Genomic DNA, 20,803 nt, shown 5'->3' with positions numbered 1-20,803 from the left:
GAGGCTCTGGACACTTGAAGCAACATGCCTCCAACCCCACAGTACGTACTAGAGCTGAGGGTCAGAGTCTTGACAGCCTTGCTTCCAGAACCCATACTCTTTCCACTATACCATGCTCCCTTCCAGGAACTCAAGCCAAATTAAATATTTACTTGGGGAGAATAATTTGATGTTCTGGTTTTGTCCTTGTTCAGTAGTTTTAGATAACATATTTTTCTTTCCCGTTCCAACTGGCATTTTGGGGTAAATAAATAGGGTTTAGTTTTTAGTTACGTATGCAGTACAGCCAGAGTTTTAAACTTACATGAGAAATCAGCACGTTAAAAATGTCATAGTGGGAGACTGAAAGCTGGAAGAAGCCAGCATTTTGATTCTATCCCTCGGTGACCTATCACATACCTTCTTTGAGACTTAGGTTCGTCTTCTGTCAAAGCAATGAGTTGTACCAAATCTTTTATTTACCCATTAAACACTTATTGGACATCTATTGGCAATTATGCTGGATATTCAGGGAAAATAACCATTTTCCTACCAGCTATGCTTAATTGGGCAAAAACAGTATGCCAGACACTGTCCCATTTAATTCTAACAGCAAACCTAGTAAATGCTGATTATCACTCTGTCCTGTCTCTTCAGGGTTGGAGGTATGTTGCTTAAATTTACAAGAGGAAGGTTTAAATAACTTGCACCCGTCACGCAGCTGAGGTAGTTGAGGTCTGGAGGATTCCACAGCCCAGACCTTAGCCCCCACGCTCCTCTCCAGGTGAGCAGTTGGTTTTGCCCCCTGTGAGGTCACTACCAATGTTTATAAACAAATACCTACAGTACAATGGGACAGTAAGTATTGTTTGACAGCAATGAAGGGGGTTTAATCGTTTTGCCTCTTAGGTAGGGCTGGATGAGCCCATGGATTCTGTTGAAGGTACGGCTAATTAGTGTATTTGCTTCTCTCCAGCAGCCCTTCTGTGCATAGTAGGTGCCGGTTGGATTTTTAGGACTACTTACTTCCCCCAGTACTTGCATTGCCCTGCAGGATGGAAGGAACCCTGTCTATAGAGCAATCCTGTAGTACTAGATTGGGAGAGGCCAGCACCTGTGCAACTTTTTCCAACTTCAGGTTACTCCTTTGACCTCCTTGGCATATGTGTTCAAAGCCTTGGACTCAACTGGAGATTTGGGGTATGTTCCCACTAGGTGGTACCATCAACAATCAAGGGAAAAAGTCATTTTCCCAAGGACCCACCTTGCATGTGGATTTCTAAATCAACTTGAGGACCCCAGGAGGTTGAGACTGGGAGCCAACCTTGTAAAGGCACCGGGAGCTAATGTGGACGCCATTTCCTGGAAATCGTTTTTTAAATCCATCTTGTTACCTCAGAAGGCTTTTGAAAAGCTGATGTGGAAGAGTTTCTGGCGTTGGGATGGGGACATGGGTAATCTCAAATGACTCCTTATTCCTGGGAATAGTTCTCTTTGGAGGATTTTCGAAAGTTACTGTTTATTGAGCTCTTACTGTATGCAAGGAATAAGTGCTGTACATCATTCGAACCTCACAAAAACCCGACAAGGTAGGTGTTTTGATCGCCTCCATTTTACAACTTAGAATATGGAGGTAAATTAACCTCTCCAAGACCACCCGGTTGGTTACAGGATTTTTTTTTTAATTCCCTTTCACATTCCTAATTTTTTCCCCCTAAAATTTGAAGAACATTTCTAGCCAGCATTTATTTAGTCATTAAAATTATATTGTGAGTCTGAGCCTGGAGAACCATTATTCATGAAAACGTTAGTTAATAATTATTGAGAATCCTGGCATGTGGTGTGGGAGCCATCGCCGGCGAGGGTTGTTACCATGGCATTCGATATGCATGACAGGCACCCTGGCTGGGAGAGCCTGAAGAACCGATGCAGGCAGGAGGACCTGGGAGATATTGATGTAATCATATTAGCATCACATTTATTCTGAAAAAGCTAACTGCTTTGATTCATGTCTTAAAATCCACATTTAAACTCACCATTCTCAAGATTGGTTTTCTCTATTTAAGTTTTCATCTTAAAATCCTTCGACTCCTTGGCCTCTGCTCCTGTCTCAAGTTTCAGAGATAGGTTTATAATTTTTTTTTTTTTAACAATTCAAGTCAGATTTCATCAGCAAATGCAATTTTCTTGAAACCTCTCTCCTATGGCAGACATTGCTAGCATTAGTGGCTTCTCAAATTGGTATTAAAATTCTAGCACAAGAGTAGAATGGAAATTTTAGATCACTGAGTTTTCTATAATCTGCTTTTCATTTTCTAGGTGAGGGACATTAGGCCTGGGGAAGGCTCAGTGACTCCACCAGGCCACAGAACTAGTTTGTACCGAGCTGCAGCTCGCCATTCTTAGTTATTCAGGTTTCGTGATGTGTTGATGTATAGTTCCTGTGCTTCATGATTGTACTAAAAAAGCATCTTTAAATAAGAAATCGTACCAGCATTGCATTTATGAAAATTATCTCTACTTGGGTGTGGTACAAATGAACACTTCATGTGAAAAACAGCCACAACGGCCTCCAAGGTAGTGTATTTTGAAATGTCGAAAAACCCCTCTTCCTCTCTGAATGCGATAGTGCCACTGTGCTTTAAACCCCGACAGTTGTTTTTCATTAAGTTATTTTTAAATTATGTTTTTGCACCAGTATTTTTCAGTCTCCTTCCGTGATATTACTCTGTGTAAGTGCTATTGGGATTTGCACAACTGAATGAAACACTCCCCCTACGGAGATAAGACACATGGGAAACTTCAGTTCAGGGTCCGAGTGTCATGCTGGATGATCCAGTTCATCTGGCTCTTAGAGCTGTCCCAGACTCTTGGGATGGGAACTGGTTTCTAAATGGCCTAGATTTTCTTTTCTCCTTTGTGAGAAGTTAGTAAAGTGGGTGCCTGGTTCTGAGCATGTGGAATATAAACATTCTTAAATCACCGATTTCATCATGTCACTTCCCAGCTAAAAATCCTTTTAACAGCTCTTTATTTCTTGGCAAATATGCATTTATTCATTTACTCATTCAAAAAATATTTACTAAGTGCCTACCATACGCATAAAATCCCACTTCTCTTGCTGGCTTGAAAAGCCTCCAGAGTCTAGCACCGTCATTCCGATTCCCTTCAGTTCAGCTCCATTCGCAAAAAGTTTCGCTTATGAAACTGTCTTTGTATCACAATGACTGATTTCAGAGGCCCTCTTTAGAATATGAGCTTTTCCAGGAAAGAAGCCATGTCTCTATCTTTGAACACCCCTTCTCAAGTATACAGGGCCAGTGCATAGTGAGCCCTTCAGAAGGGTTTTCTTGAAGCCAAAGGACCTAGAATGTAGGGTCCACATGGGCAGGGATTTTGTCTGTTATACTCCTTCTTGTATCTCTAGCATGTGGAACAGTGCCTGGCCTGAAGTGATTAGTACTTAGGGCTAGACCCTGCCTGGGAGCACTCTGAAATGTTCTCTCTCAAGCTCAAGTCCCATCTCTTTGGAGTTTGTCCCTCCCTCACCCCCCACCCCAGCACCTTGGGCCTGTGCCAAACATACTAAGTTCAAACCAAGTCTGTGTTGCATTGTTGACTACTCTTTTTTTTTATTTTTAACTTCTCCTTCCAACTAGACCCTGATCTCCTTGAGAATATGGGGCCATATTTTACATGGTTTCTGACTCCTTCAGAAAGGACATGATTGATTGCCTGAGTTGTTAATTAAACATCGTTGCTTAGGTCTGGAAAGTTAGGCATTACAGGGTTTCTAGTTCCCTTTGTCTTTAACGGATGGATTCCTAAAACCTGAGCATTTGAATGACTTTGTGCACACACAGAACACTTGAATATTGAGGGCTATACCCTTCAAGTGCCGCCTGCTCCAAGAATAAATGCACAGCCATTAAATAACCCCCGCCTCTTTTCTTTTAAGGTGAAACAAAAAAGCCTTAATGGAGATCGAGGGGGTGGAGAGTGCAGGAATTAGGAGTTAGGAGAGTAGAAGTAGGGGAGTGGAAATTTGGCACCATCTGCAAAGCGTTTGGGCAACTCAGCTTTCCATTTCTGAGAGGTTGCCATGTGCATTGTCCTGAATATTACTTATAGTCAAGTTACATCGGCTAAAGGCTGAATCTTTCCAACACATGGAGCTGATTTACTTGCCTTTTTCCCTCTTAGTCTCTTTGAAAGCCAAAACAACAACAACAACAACAACAACAACAACAACAATCCGGTAACCCTTCAGAGGTTTGATTGCGTTGGAGGCAAAGTGTTTCCTTCTTGTTTTGCCTTCTTTGTTCTCCCGGGTTCACATTTACTCACCCGCTCGTCTGGTTTTGAATGCTGCAACAGGAAATCAAGTGATCAAGACGAGGAATTTCGCTTGCTGAGATTATTGCTTTAGATTTTCGCTGCTAAAGCAGACTACAGGCCGTTCGTTTTTCCCTGTAATTTCTTTTGAGGGATAGAGTGGACCAAAACAGGCAGCTCTTTGTAAAGGTGACACTTGTCACTGACTTGTGACTCTCCCACATGCTTTACTATTCAGAGCTCATGTTGGTTTGAAGGGTGTTAAGTTAAATGGCATTAGACTAAGGAATTCATAATTTGAGTTCTTTTGCAAACTTGAAGTATGCAGGCTGCCGTGTGTGTGTGTGTGTGTGTGTGTGTGTGTGTGTGTGTGTGTGTACACACACTTAGGGCCCAAAGAAAGGGAAGGAAAAAGGATGTGTGTGGGGGGGGCGCGGAAGCTTTGTTAATAAATTGAGAGAAGGGCGAATATTTTTTATCTTCAAAAGAAAGGGTACCTCCCTCCGTTTTTGTTAGCTGGTTGAGTAACCAACCAAAATACTGATGTGAGTGATTTAATGCCCAGATTAATGAACATGCAGATGCTTACTTATGCTCGCTAGTTACAACACACTGTGCTAAGAAATCGTGGCATGGACCAATTAGCAAAAATTTTCAACAAAGTTAGAACCTAAGTGGAAGAGAATAAAGTAAAATGTAAATAGTAGTTGGTTTTTACTGAGTAGTCAGACAATAGATCCCCCCCCCTTCTTCCTTTACATATTTTCACATTTTCTACAGTGAATTATTTTTTAATTGTCATATAGAGTCTTTGCTTCAGAAGTTCAGAGAAGGGAAAGATGACCATTAGTGGGAAACTATTCAGAACGAGCTTAGGGCTTAAGTTTTACACAGGTATTTTTGATCTCGCCCTTACCTCCAGTTGTCATTCAGTATCATTCAGAAAATATTCTTACTACTCTAACAATAATAGAGTAACAAGACTGTTTGAATAACTGTCTTAGTGTGTGAAGTACATTCATAATGTCTTTAGTGCAGTCTTTATAAATTCCTCTTCATGTTTATGAGGTTAAACGAGGTAATATATGTGAAGTACCTAGTGGCAGACAGATAGTAAGCACTTTATAAACAGCTATTATTTTTTTTTTTATATATATACAATGTTAAAATGAGTCTGTTGGGTCAGGACATGTGTACTTGGGGCACCATTTGCCACAAGGTCGTTATTGTGTGTAGTGATTTGTTTGAAATTCTCCATCTAGGCCTCTTCCTCTGCCGTGGTTTCCAGTTCCTAACATTGCCCTCTGTCATGCAACGGCAGTAGCCTGTTCTCCCGAGTCAGTATGGTATTTCAGATCGGATTTTTATAGTGAGGATCGAGCGTCAGCCCTTGCATTTATTTTTCCCTCTGAAAGCTCTCAAGGTGGTGATCTAGTCTTTTCTGGAGTTGAGTTGTAACTGAATGTATGCCCCTTTTCATGAGTGTGGCAACTCTGAAAAGTGTCCTTATCCATTATAAAGGAAGGACATGCTCCATTTTGAGATAAGAGTGGGATGGGGAGGAAAGAATATATTCTAGATTCACTATTCACGAGGAAGTCTTGTTGCTATTTGGGTCATTTCTAGCTTTTGTATAAGTTTTCTCTATTTAGATGGTATTTACCTAGAGGATGATATATAAACTTGAGGGTGAGGCAAATTTTACATCTAGACTTGGCCACCTACTTACTAAAGTTCCATTTTGGGCAAGTTAAGTCTCTTAGAAACTCAGTTTCCTCATCTGTAAATGAGTACATAGTAACTACTATGAAGGGTTGTTGTGAGTTTTAAATAATATGTTGTAAAGCACCTCAATCCATTCTAGGTCCTTGATAATACACATGGTAACATTATTATGTGTAATGTACCCTCTACCAACACGCACATGTAATTAGAGCAATACTTGTATATTTAAATGTTGCTTTACAAATATTAACAAAAATCATTGTAAACATACTTGTATTAACTGCACAATAGATTTCATTGGATGAAGAGTAATTTAATCAGTACTTTGTTGCTGGACATGTAGGTTATTTTTTATTTTGCTTTTTAGTGGAAACCTTTTCAATACTCTCGGTAAATTGTTTTCTTGAGCCACCTGTATCCAGAATGAACAAATTGAGAGATTTGAGAAAATGACCGAGATTTGTAGCAACAGATTCGTGACCTTAGAATGCAGAACAATGAGCCTCCACAGAGAAGGTCATTTTTCTGCACCTTACATATGTTTAACAATGTGAGGCTAAATAGTCTGGTAAAAATCAGACAGGGTCTAATCTGAGCAGGAGGGATCCCTTAAAAACCTCGTAAAGGATCATGCATGAGGTATGCTTAGGGGAAAATAAAGTCATGCATATGTTTTCTTTTCTGAAACGCTTAAGTTGCCATTAATTTCCCTGCCCAGAGATTGTTGGAGTTTGTTGTAATGACAGGACTTTCTCTTTTCATGGCTAATGTTGGTCAACTTCTTGAGATAACGGTGGTGATCTATATTTTCCTCCCCTTTGGCCACAATTCCTAGAATCCTAGGAAGAGATCCAGAGCTGAATGAAGCTATTAGTGAACTGTCAGCCAAATTGGCTTGCAACAGAGACCTGTAAACATCAAGAGAATAAAGCTTTGAATAAAAATTCAGTCCTGCATTTTCTTAGCAAAGATCAGGGAGGGAGACCAACACAATGTCACTAGGCTTGTAGAGGTATTTATTTCTTCACTGTGCTGTTGTGCTAAACCATTCATTTAAATATCTAGTTAAGATTTGGCAGAGCTGTTGGAGGCGTGAAGGTGGAACCAACTGTCTGGACTGTGACCATCTTATTAAACACTATGTAATTGTTCCTGTTCCAGCAAAGCGGGATTCTCTTGCCATCTGTTAAGTAGGCTCAGTTAAATACATTTGGAAGGGAAGGAGATGGCAGGTAGGGGGAGTGGGTGAAGTGGGGACAGAGAAGGACTAAGGTGTAGCCCTTAAGAGGTGGGGGGGAAGTAGGCTACACACCATATATGCACATGTGTACACACACACACACACAAACACAGCAGGATGTCATTTTTCCCTCTCACAGTAGAGGTGGGGGGGATTGTATTCAGTTGTTAACATAATTCTTTAATTTCTAACTTCATAAGTCAAACCTTCTCTTTGGGGGAGGAGGAGGAAGGCAGGGCTTAGGAAAATAAAAGAACAGAATATGCAAAGAGGAGATTGGATTAAATTGTGTTAGAAGTTGAGAGTGTCCATGGGGCGCCTGGGTGGCACAGCGGTTAAGCGCCTGCCTTCGGCTCAGGGCGTGATCCCGGCGTTATGGGATCGAGCCCCACATCAGGCTCCTCTGCTGGGAACCTGCTCTTCCTCTCCCACTCCCCCTGCTTGTGTTCCCTCTCTCGCTGGCTGTCTCTATCTCTGTCAAATAAATAAATAAAAAATCTTAAAAAAAAAAAAAAAAAGTTGAGAGTATCCAGGCTGGATGAAACTCAGATAACGACACCCTTATTTTTTTCTTGCTGGAAATTCAGGTTAGGACAGTGCCACTGGATGGCAAGCTCAAGAACTGAGTAATGTTACATACTTAGAATATGAGGGAGCAATTAATATGTGGCCTCAGGCAAGGCTCAGGAGACCTTATCTGTGAATTGCTAGGTGACTGCAGTTGGTATAGTCCCAATTTCATCTGGATTACAGATTAGGTGTCACCACTTCTTTGGGTATTTATAATAATCCAGTTAATAGATTCTTTTCCTTTTTAATGCATAACTAATTTTGAAAATGTAGGAAACATTTTACGAGGGTGTATTTTAAGAGACTGCCTAGAATGTATGTTTAAAAGTAAACTTGAAGTATAACATACATACAGAAAAGTACACAGAGGTGTCTGGTGAATTCTTGTAAAAGTGAGCATATCCTTGTAACCGGCACCCAGATCAAGCAATGGAACGTTGCACCATCCTGGAAGCCACCTCCTGCCCTGTTCCGTTCCTTCTCTCACAAAAGGTAACCGCTATCCTGACTCTGACAGAATAGATGAGTTTTGCCCAGTTTTGAATTTGCTGTAAATGGAATTAGACACTTTGCATCCTAGTGTTTGTCTGCTTTCAGTCGATATTGTCTGTATCATCATGTTGATGCAGGTTGCAGTTGGGTGTTCATTCCCACCGCAGAACCTTTCCTTGTGTGGCTACACCAGTTTGTTCTATTGCTGATAGGCTTTTGGATATTTTGCAGGTTGGGGCTCGTAGGAGTATCAGTGCTGTAACGAACATTCTTCCGCTTCTCTTTTGATAAATATATGAACACATTTCTGCTCAGTGTATACCAGAGTTGGGAAGTGTTCGGTCATGAGATATGCATATAATTAAGGTTAGAAGATACTGCTAGTTTTCCAATGTGTGTGTATTAATGAAAGGTCATTTTTGTCCAGAGGACTCTGTTCTCATGAGCATAAAAATAAGAGATCTTGTTTTCTTTTGGTTGTGGAAGTAAATTCAATTGATAAAGAATTCAGTGAAATATTTTTACTTAAAATAACGTAAAACTCCTCACCCATTTTAATGATCTTTTCACTGTACAATAAAACATATTTTTACTCACAGTATTTGAGATTGAGAAAGAGTAATATGTGGGGGGTGGACATTATTTTTGCCTTTACTTCCAGGGATTCATACACCATGGGAGTTCCTTCAGACTTCCTCCAGGTTGTGCCCAAATTTTAAGAGTTCAAATTTCTGGAATTCCTTTTGTTCTCCAGGGAATTGGGATCACAGAAAGTGACAACTTGGAAATAGATTGCAGAATGCCCGCCCCGCAGAGCCATACCCCAACCCTGTCACTGTGAGCAAATCATCCAAGAGGACTGGCCAGTAGGACCTTTTGGGATTGCTCACCGTTTTCCTGTTTTAGGACAACTTCTTCATTTTCATTGTTCAAGTCCCTCTAACAACCAAGAAACTCTTTACACTGAGGTCACCAAAATGTCAGCTAGGTATACCATTTGGAATGCCGGGCTCTCAAATTAAAAACACCTCCTCCCTGCCCCAGAACCCTATATTCTATTCCTTTCACAGCTTCACATAGCAGGAGAAAGTAATAAAAAAAATAAGACTTTTTGTCTGGGACCCTGAATCACTCCAGACATTGGTTAAATATATATTGGCATCGGATACATATATTGTTATGCCAGCACATTATATCTTGCTTAAAATGGTAGAAAAAAATCCCCAATAGGCCTTTTTATCTATATGTAGGTATTGGGATTCCTAGATTATCCTGAACAAAAAGGTGATGTGAATGAATACATTTAATAGCGTTGCTAAAATCGGTGCTTGTTTTTAACTCAAGATCTGGGTTCAGACCTCAGCACTTGAATTTTTTTTTTTTTAAACCTGTAATATGTTTTCTAATGCTTGAACTGTAGCTTTTGGGCTGTAAAATTGGTTTCAGATCTTTGCCCTGCCTGCCCCATAGGGTTGCTGTGGGGATCAAATGTGATCATTTCTGTGAAATTGTAAACTTTAAAAGTACCAAGCCTAAGCCTTTGAGAGCTGGGCTTAGCAGGCCCTGCATATTAAGCTAGACAGTTACTGTCCATCGACCTAGAGCATAGTGGAAACTCGCTTTGTACCTTGAGAGCTTGTGTGCACACACAAGCCTGAACTTTTAACCTTGCACCAGACAGGACTGGCTGACCTGTTGAGTTGGGAGTTATGTGTATAAATTCTCCCGGCCCCTCACACCCTTCCCCTGTGTGGGGAAGGAGAGGGGCAACAATTGTTTGCTTTGGTAATAGACCCAAACTATTACCCTTGCAGGTGATTTCCCTTTGTGGGGTGGTTAGAGGGCTGTATAAAGTAGGTAGTCTACAGAGTCACTACTGTTCGTATCCAAAACTTCTTTTTAAATTTTCTTTTATCCACCACATTTATTAAGTGCAGAGAACATAAAAATGCTTATAGGCCATAAAAAGATCTTCATGAGAGTATTTGTAATCATTATTAATAACTGTTAAAATAATGAGTAAAACAGGGACTAAAACACGGCCTTCTGAACACGTCCCAACATATTCCTTATTACTAGTGAGGAATTCACTTTTATTTTAAACCAAAAAAAAAAAAAAAAAAAGTTTGGCCCTTGGTGGGTGTTGCCTTGAGCAAGGTGGATCTGGCATGCTTCCTGGGGCTGTTCATGCCTTGTCCGTCAGGCACCTTCCAGGACAGGCCAGATGATGTATCAACTGGAAGGTGATTGTCAGAAATGAAATAAGAAATTGACCACACTCATCAAGATCTGGAGACACTACACGAATTAATGTTCATTTTTAGTCTGTGTTCTCATGGTCCTGAGCAGGTTTTAAAGATGAAATTATTTAAAAATATGGAATATGGTCTGGGAAGTAGATAGCAAGCAACCCAGGTTCCAAAAATGTTATATAATCTATTAAACTAAGGTGTTCACCAGAAAATTGGGAACTTAAGATGGTAGGAATGGAGGTCTGCAGGTTCCTGAACCCTTTTTCACAATGGGATCGGTCTTAGGATTCAGAATCCCGATGCTCCTTCATGAAAGCGCACTGCCAGTGAGATCTGGAACAGAACCCAATAATCAGGTGCATTCACTAATACATCTGCATCGGGTCTAATGAACATGTGCATTACGTGGTTTAGAAAAGGCTGTACGTGCACTTCAGTTGGAGTTAGGGTTTATAACCTAATAAATTCAGATCATGCCCTGTTTTGCTAACCAGTGTGTTATGTGAGATTCTGATTTTTAGAGTCTTTTGAGTTTTGGTAAGACACGTAAGGGACTGCTGAGCTGCAGTATGGTTGGGTATTAGCTCCTAACAGAAGTGGGTTTTGTGTGTGTGTTTTTGTTGCTGCTGCTGTTTGTTTTGGTTTTAAATATGTGTCAGGCAGCCATGTGGCAAATTCTCACGAGACCGTGGAGTTAGGAGCGTCAGATCTGCAGTCACTGCCTGGGCTCCAGTTCCAAACTTGCCAAGCGACTCTGGGAAAGACCGTTAACCTTTCCTAGGTGGTCGTTTCTCGTATTTGGAGCTGCAGCGATTTCCTTGTAAAGATGGGTATAGGATATGCACACAAAGGTACCGTGTGTGCCTGGCGTTAGACACTGAACAAATCTGCGTGTTTTCTCCTCTGTATAATGGAGATAATAGTGCCTGTCACAAAGGTGATTGAGGAGACGTTTTCCAATAAGTCCGAAAGAGTAACATGCTGAGAATAATGCCTACCCACAGTAAGCATTCCCTACACAGTAGCCAGGATCCTGATCATTAGCACTGGCACTATTACTAAAAACCTGTGCCTTTCCTATCAATGTTTTAAAAGACTTAATTATTTGAGGTGGGGAGGGGTAAAGGGAGAGGGAGAAAGAAACTTAAGCAGACTCTGCGCTGAGCTCGGAGCCGGATGCAGGGCTCGAGATCACGGCCTGAGCCGAAACCAGGAGTTGGCCCATTAACCGACTGCGCCACCCAGGCGCCCCTCAGCAGAGTCCTTTATAGGAAGAAAGGGAAAATTAACATCTGTTAGATGAATGACTGGTGTATTGTAAAATTATGATAATTCATAATTAGAATTTTCCAGACTGTAATTCCATCCCATTCTGTCACAATCCTTCCCCACCCCCGCTCCCTTCCCCCGCCCTCTTCCCCAGAACCTTATCTTTCCCCGTTTGCACAGCACTTGGTAAACTTGGCACTTGCCTTCCTCACCACAACCATGCAGGTGTGTTAGGCTGTCCTGGAAGCTGTCCCAGATGCTGACAAGTCCTTGGCAGTAGGCTAGGAAGGGAAAAGGGAAGTTTTGGCTGACATCTCCAAGTCTGACTCCTTACTCATCTGGAGAGTTCCAGTGGTATCTTTAAAGTTTAAGGATAAATGACGGGGCCCCTGCTCTTTTTTTGTGTCTCTAACAGATATGTATCTTGGATTCTAATTTCTTTAGTTTGTTATGTATTAATCTCTTGTGATTGCTCAGGAATGGGTAAGGTTTGGTAAAGTCATAAGTCTGCAGGGATGTTTTAAATGCAGGCAATGTGTGTGGGGGGGTGGGTACTAGCTAGGCAGAGCGTAGTGGAAGAATGTGTGCTTGTGTGTCACAGTTTGGACTAATGTCTTGGCACGGCTGTCCCATTTCCTGACATGTAAGAACTGGATCTTAAGGCCGCACATATTTGGCAAGCCCTATTATGTTACCCTCCTGAGGGAGTGCTTGGGTAATGAAGGTGATAGATAATATTGGGTAGGTACTGGTGGGACCAGGGACATGAGAGAATATGGAAAGAATCCCTTTTAAAGACCTTTATTACATTAGATTTTAGTGTCTGTAAACAATTACAGCATTCAGGGAGTGCAGGATTTAAATGAGAAACACAACTTTGTCAGATTATACCACTTGGATAAAATGGCATGGGCTCCGGAAATCTATAATTAAATGTATTTTTGAAAATGAAAAATACGGTGGAACATCTGGTTTATTTCACTACAGAAGTGCCTGGGTATTGCTTATATAAGTGTGATTAACTTTGGCTGATATGTGGATTTCTGTGTAGAATAACAGTATTTTAATTAAATTTTTTCTGCTTGATTCTGTTTGTGTTGTAAACAAATTCTTCACGCACACACACGCACTCATTAGAAAATGGCTGCCTTCTTTAGAAGATCTAACGTTTGGTCATTTTCTTTTTGTTCCAGCGGATATTCAACTCCTTTGTTTACACTGAGAAAATCTCAAATGGAGAAAGCGAGGTACAGCAGGTAAGAGGTTATTTAGTACTTGACCTTCTCTTTTCTTGCTTTTGGATAAGGCTTCATTACTCTTTGCAGGCCATCTCCGTGTGAGGTTTCCCGCCGCTCTGTGTAGAATCTCATCTCTTAAGCGTCACAGTGACAACCTCGCACTTGAAGTTCTTGAAGGCCATTGAAATAATGGTTCTGTGGATGGTTTTTTTTTTTTGCTAGTTGTGTTATACTTTGGAAGTATAATTTAATTTCTTTTTGTTGTTTTGAAAATTCCTGAACTGACCCAAATTTAAAAATATTAGAAATCATTCCATCTGATATTGGGATGAAGTGCTCAGGCTTTGGAATCAGACCAACCCAGGTCAAATTCTGGTTTTCTCGCTTACTCCACGACCCCCAGTAAGCAAGTTGGCCTTTTGGTCTGCTGTCTCTCAGTTTTAAATAAGGTGAATACAATATCTCCTTTATGAGATGGTGAGAATTAAATGAAGTAATGTCAAGATAATTGAGAACAAATGAAATCCTTTATGTGGAAGATTCTGGCATAGAAGCAGCTCAGTGGATATTGGCTTCTTTTGTTCTTTAATTTTTCTTTCCTCTTGTATTCTTTTGCTTCTTTCCTTCCGTCTCCTTTCAGTGCTGTGTGGGGTCAAAAAGTTCTGAGGCCAGATTCTATTTATTTATAGCTGCCTTCAGATGGACGGCTTCCTAAATTAAAACAAAGTGTTGGTGAACTTGGTCATAAATAATTGATCTATCAGTGCTTGAAAAGAAGGGTGGTAAAGAGGATTCTGGGTTTTAATTTCAGCTATCCTCCAACTTCATTACATTATGTGACCGTCAACTGGTAATTTGAAGCCTGGTTGGAAACTTAAGTAAAAAACAGAACCACGCTGAAAACCAGAGTGCTTCCACGGAATAAAAAAGATAACGAATAGTAGAACACACAACAATTCAGACGCGGCAATGCCGCCTTTATTTTATTCGTGGAAAACAGCTTGACTTGATCTGAACTTCAGAAGTGCTATACAAGAGGCAAAAGCCTTGCAAGTGTCATTGGAGTGAAGTTATTTATGGGATGGTTATTTATTTATAATAAATTACTGTGGTTTCATTTTGAAGTTCAGCATTTCCTGTGTATAGACCTTAAAATGTTTTATTGGTTTCTGCAGGTTAAATTTAGAGGATGTACGTACTTACGTTTGTACTCTTCTTCTTACCTTTAGATTTTAAAAACTAATGGCCTCAAATTACAGTGAATGTGATGTGGTTTGCTGTATCAAGACTTAATCTTAATAATTCCTGTCTAATTTTTATTCCAGCAAGCTGAGAAGTGCTTTTAAGGTCATGAAAAGGGTTTTTATGGGAGGGAAGATTTCTACACAAAGCCTGTTTGAGGAAACGTTGGGAGACCAAAGGCCACTTGATAACATTTTAAAGAAACTGACCCAGGGATATCAGCTTTGTTGCTTTCCTTGAAGTAACAGATACAAGTTCTTCCTTCAGCTGTTTTCAAATGTGAAACTTGTTTTGTTTTCCTGGACTGATGTCATTGCTTTATTTATCAAGCTGTGCACAAGTTTGGAAGCCCTTAAAATTTTTTTAAAGTTACAGCAACTGATTGAGCACGTATGGGACACTGGTGCTTATCACGTTGATTTTCTTTTTTCTCCAAATAACCTTGAAGGAAAGATATCCTTGATACAGATGAGCACACTGAAGCTCCTGGAGATAAAATAAGTTACCCGTATGTAGTCTCATGACTGCTACGTTAGAGAGTTAGTTTTCAAAATGAGTTTGACACAAAGTTTTATATATGTGTATATATATGTAAGAATTCATTTTTGAAATTTGTATTTTCAGTTCAAAACAGTAGCCTCTGCTAATCTTCTTTTTCTGTTCCTGAGTAATTCAAATGAAGAATTATCACGCAGTTCTATCACGCAGTTCCCCTCTGATTGTCAAAAGGTTCTCTTATGTTGACCCAGAATGTACTTTTAACCTTCCTCAAATCTCTCCAGTCTGCCCTCTGGAAGAACCCTGAACAAATAGATCTCATGCCTCTTGCATCCAGTATGTGGAGGTAATTATCATGTCATCGTTATTATAAGAACAATCATAACTGCTTATCAGATTTGTTTGGTGAGTCAGACTAGTTATTCAGCATAGATTATTGACTTCTATACTCCATTTTAGCTCACAGCCTTTAGTGGACCACTTCATGTTTTGGTGTATTTTGTAGGATATGGAATCCTGACTTGAGTTTTCTAGCCTTCATTCCTCCCTTGGGGTAATGAAAACTAGAGCCTCATGGGTTCTTATCCTCCCAGCTTACTAATCAAATCTTATTGAGAGTTGGATCTGACTTGTGCATACTATCTAAGTTGGCAGTGAATCTAATGTGTTGTTAATATCTTCTGGTTAGGGGAGCAAAGTATTTAAAACTAATAAAAAACATTTTGTGATTCTTGACTCTTACCACAAAACTCTCTATGGTATAGACTTTGCTTTTTCTAATTATTTCTTTTAAATAAACCTTCAGAGTATGGCTCTAAATGCCTAACAATGTGTTTTAAATCTTTAATTAGTTCAGTATCTGTAGTTTCACTGCCAAAAATCTATGGCAACAGCCTCAGGAAAATAAAAATCCCATGCACACATTCTTACGTGGAGCATTTCCCATAGACTCCGCTTTTTAAAACTTTGAGAAATGAAGTTGTATGAGCACATAAAGCCATTATATGAAATTGAACCTGAATCAAGAAAAATAAATTTTTTATCAAGTGCCCCAAAGAGAGCCAAACATGGTCCATAAACACAAAGCAATGAAGAAGAAACAAAAGGAGAAAGAGCCTCTTGGAGCACTTAATTGGATCACTAAAGAAACCAGAGGCACCTTGGACATGTTTCAAGTGTTTGGTCTAACTTTTTCACAAATGCTCTGGTAATTATTTAGGTTAATCATTTATTCAATGAGATAGCAAACCTATTTTCATCATGCACTATTTCATAAACTATTGATGGCAGTGGCTGATTTTAGAAGACTTCAGAATTTTTTTGGAATGGGCAGTCGTGGTAAGAGCAATACCTATGTGTGCAGTGTACCTGACCTTGGGCCAAATACTCCTTTCTTAGTCCATTTTTCTCTCTTCAGGATCCGATTCTTCAGCATGTACACATGCTCTTCTCCTGTCTTAAGCACAAACAAACCCTTGACCCTGCTTCTGTCTCCATGTGCTGCCCCATTTTTTTCTTTCCCTTTGAAGTACAAACCATCCCAAGGTGTCTACACTCCCTAGATCCAGTTCTTCCATTCTCTCTGAAACTTTCTCCAGCCCTACAAGTCCCACAAAACTGCTCTCTTCAAGGTCATCAGTGATGCCCACTTTGCTAAATCCAGGTCCTCATTGTATTTGATTAGCATCAGTATGAAGGAGTTGATCCTTTCCATTCCGTTGATAAAATTACCTGTCTTGGACCCCACTTTGCCTCCTTGCTGTTTCTTGGCATATTCCTGCCTTTGAGGGCTTTGCACTGGTGCTGTTCAGACAAACATCCCCAACGGCCTTCACCTGCTCCAAGTCTCTCCTCAGAAGTCACTTGCTGAAAGAGGTGACCACCATATTTTAAAATGCAGCCGACCCTGCCTGCCAAACTCCTGATTTTCCTTTACCTTGTTCTACTTTTCCTTTATTTTTTTTCCCCCTTATCACTTGTCGCTTCGTGGTTTTAGGGTATTTGCTTTATAAAACTAGTTTGGAAGCATTTCCTTGTCCTTTACTTTCAAAAAGAGTATATAACATTGGTAGTATTCCTTCCTTTGACGTTTGGTAGAATACACCAGGAATGCCATCTGAACTTGGAGCACTCTTTGGGGGCAGGTTTTTTTTTTTTTTTTATTTAAAGATTTTATTTATTTATTCGACAGATAGAGACAGCCAGCGAGAGAGGGAACACAAGCAGGGGGAGTGGGAGAGGAAGAAGCAGGCTTCCAGCAGAGGAGCCTGATGTGGGGCTCGATCCCATAACGCCGGGATCACGCCCTGAGCCAAGGCAGGCGCTTAACAGCTGTGCCACCCAGGCGCCCCTGGGGGCAGGTTTTTGATCATCAGTTTCTTTAATAGCTATAGGTTTTTGGGTTTTGTGGGTGGGGCTAAGGGGGGGAGGTTTAGTTTTTTTTCTCCTCAGATTTTCTGTCTTGTATCCATTTTAGTAAGTGGATTTTTTTCAAGAAATGTCTTTTTTATCTAAGTTGTCAAATTTGTTGTCATGAAAGTGTTTATAGTATTTTATCCTTTTAATACCTGTAGGCTAAAAGAAGAACATAAAGAAAAATCAGTAAAAAAAAAAAAAAAAAAAAAATGTTGGTTCTTTGAAAAAAAAAATCTGTTAAATGGATAAATTGGACTGATAGAGAATGAGAGAGAACAAATGGCATAGTAAATTGGTGATGACCAGGTTTTTAAAACTTGGCCTCATTAATTTTCTCCACTCTTTATTTCACAGATTTAAGCTCTTTATTATTTTTTTCCTTGTGTTTAGGTTAGTTTTGGTCTTCTTAAATTGGAATTTTAGGTCATTGATTTTTACACCTTTCTGTTTTTCAAATGGTGGCATTTAACACTATAAACTGTTCTCTAAGCATGCTTTTGTCATCTCACACGGTTGGAGATCATGGTTTTCTTAAAGCTCAATTTTAAAATATTTTCTAATTTCTTTTTTGACCCAGGGGTTACTTTATAGTGTGTTGTCCAACTTCCAAAACATTTGGGGTTTTCTTAGCTACTGTTACTAATTCCTCATTTAATTTCACTGTGGTCAGAGAACATTTTCTATGATTTCAGTCCCTCTTAATTTATTGAAACTTGGGTTTTGTGGCCCAGCATATGACTTATTTTGGTGACTATACCATGTAAACTTGAAAAGAATGTGTATTCTGCAGTTGCTGACTGTTAGGCTCTTTACATACCCATTAGATTAAGCAGATTGATAATTCAGATCATTTATTTTGGGGCTGATTATCATTTTGTCTAATTCTGTCGTTGCTAAGAGGGTTGTTAATATCTGTATTGGTGGAGTTGTATATTTTTTTACTTTAATTATGCCCATTGAGGCTTCATTATTGGGCATGTATGCATTTAAAATTGTTTGGTCTTCCTGGGGCGCCTGGGTGGCACAGCGGTTAAGCGTCTGCCTTCGGCTCAGGGCGTGATCCCGGCGTTATGGGATCGAGTCCCACATCAGGCTCCTCTGCTATGAGCCTGCTTCTTCCTCTCCCACTCCCCCTGCTTGTGTTCCCTCTCTCTCTGGCTGTCTCTATCTCTGTCAAATAAATAAATTTAAAAAAAAAAAAGTGTTTGGTCTTCCTGATGAGTTGTTTTTTACATTATAAAATGTTGTTTATGTCTGGTTACAGTGGTCTTTCCTTGAAGTTTGTTTAACCTGATTATTAATATAGCCACTCCAGCCTTTCAATGCGTACTATTTGCACAGTGTCTTTTCATAAGCATTTACTTGTAGTGTCTCCATTGGTAACAGTGTATCTTTTGTAGACAGAATATAGTTGAGGCATTTTTATCTGACAATTATGACAAAAAGATATTTTTGCTTGAGAATGAATTCTAGACTACTTTTTAAAATCTTTTAATGCATAAATGATGTTCCACTGTGTACTGGACTTCACTTCTGATGAGAACTCTGTAAAAGTTGTCACTGTCTGTGATATCATTGCCGCACCCACACCCCCTGGATGCTTTCACAATTTTTCCTTCTATCTTTGGTTTTCAGCAATTTGACTATAACTATCTAGACATACCAGTCTTTATATTTATTTAACCTCCCTGGTGTGTGTTGAGCTTTCTGAATCTATAAATATATGGTCTTATCAAATTTGGGGACTTTTTGATCATTACTTCCTCAAATATTTTTTCTGCCTCGTTCTCTTTTCTCCTGCTGGGACTTTGATTACAAAAATGCTAGATCTTTTGATATTTTACAAGTTTCTGAGATAATGCTGCCTCCTTTTAAAAATTATTTTCCCGTCTGACTTTCAGATAAGATCATTTTTATTGATCAACCTTTAAGCTTACTCCTAACGTCTCAACGTGCTGTTGAACTCCACAGATGGATTTTTTTTAAACTTAAGTATCATGGTTTTAAACTCCAGGATTTCCATTTGTTTCTTTCTGATAGAGTATTTTTCCAGGATTTTCTTTTCAATCATCACAAGTATGTTTTTCTTTGTATCCTTGAGCATAGTTATGATAGCTGCTTTAGAACCCTGCTGCTGGTTCTAACATCTGCAAATATTTGAACTTGATTTTTGTTGATTCTTTACTCGTGAAAATTGGTCACACTTTGGTTTTTCTTCTTCTGTCAAAAAATTTGGATTGTACTTTGGAGACTGAAAAACTTTGGATTCTATTATATTTCTGTGAGGAGAGTTGATTGTTTTAGGCAATTAGGTTGATTGGATGCAAACTGCTAGTCTGTTCCTTGTGTTTCAAAACACTCTAGCATTTAAAATACATTCTGGTTGAAGTCTGTAGTTTTTCTTTTTTCTTTTTTTTTTTTTTTTAAAGATTTTATTTATTTATTTGACAGAGATAGAGACAGCCAGGGAGAGAGGGAACACAAGCAGGGGGAGTGGGAGAGAAAGAAGCAGGCTCATAACGGAGGAGGCTGATGTGGGGCTCGATCCCACAACATCGGGATCACGCCCTGAGCCGAAGGCAGACGCTTAACCGCTGTGCCACCCAGGCGCCCCAAGTCTGTAGTTTTTCTTAATTATTTTTGTGAATTGTTATTTGATCCTGACAATTCTACCTACAAGATTTAAAATTTGATGTTTTATTTTGCCAAATACCATTCATTGGAGTACAGTAAAGGAACATATTGGTTTTATTAGAACTTAATACTTAGCAGGTGCTAATATTCCAAATTGTTCCTGTACCTAAGTATAAATTCAAGTCCCCAGTCATGAGGAATTTGGACCAGGTCAAAGCAATGGATTAGAATCCGTGTAAAAAGAAATATCTAGACCATGCACGAAATTATATCCCTTTATTTGTAGAAGAAGAAAAATACTCTGTAGCAGAACAAACACAGAATAGTTCTTTCTTCAAAGAGATTATGAATAGAGGTAGTCAGTCTTAGAGAAATGATACGTTATATGCCAAAAAGTAAATAATCAGTTGGAAGTAGTGTGGCGTTTCAGAATTTTAGAGTTGGGACCTCTGAGACCATGGGTATAAGGCCAGAAAGGTTAGGAAACTTTACTCTTTGGGAGTTACGAGAAACTCTTCACTGTAGCAAACCTGGTTATGTTGTTGAACCTATGCACTGAACCACAGGGAGAAAGGAACAGTGGTAGATGAGAGGAGGCGTAGAAGCGCTGAGCACTTGGGAGTCGTGTCTTTGAACTCTGGCTCCCTGTGCCCTGTACTAGGTAGGCATTTAGCGAGTATTTGTTGAAAAAAGTGTCTAGAGATACTCTGCACCTCAATATTCATATTTCCAGAATCTGGATTTATTTTGGGTTGCCCTGCCAAGCATAACCTAGTGTGGTAGTAGCCTGAAGGCTCTCATTTTGTTTATAATTACCTAGTTAAGTATGTTCAAGGCTCAGACTTGCCCAGAGTAGAGGAATCCTGGAGGTGGTGTACATGGATTCCATTCTTTGCCTCTAACCTTTCCCCCAC

The 20,803-nt window shown here is 39.7% G+C and overlaps 1 protein-coding gene across 1 annotated transcript in view; it reads left to right on the top strand.

Annotated features, from left to right (window-relative positions):
• CACHD1 (cache domain containing 1) overlaps positions 1-20,803 on the top strand; it is a 198,828-nt gene that overhangs the window by 65,946 nt on the left and 112,079 nt on the right. Inside the window, exon 2 of the mRNA XM_040627205.1 lies at positions 13,056-13,118. Within this exon, the coding sequence (XP_040483139.1) occupies positions 13,056-13,118 (63 nt within the window). The remainder of the gene's footprint in view (positions 1-13,055; positions 13,119-20,803) is intronic.

The sequence above is a fragment of the Ursus maritimus genome, unplaced genomic scaffold, assembly GCF_017311325.1.
Source record: "Ursus maritimus isolate PB19 unplaced genomic scaffold, ASM1731132v1 scaffold_12, whole genome shotgun sequence".
NCBI classification, from domain to species: domain Eukaryota; kingdom Metazoa; phylum Chordata; class Mammalia; order Carnivora; family Ursidae; genus Ursus; species Ursus maritimus.
This window is presented reverse-complemented; position numbering and strand designations above follow the sequence as displayed.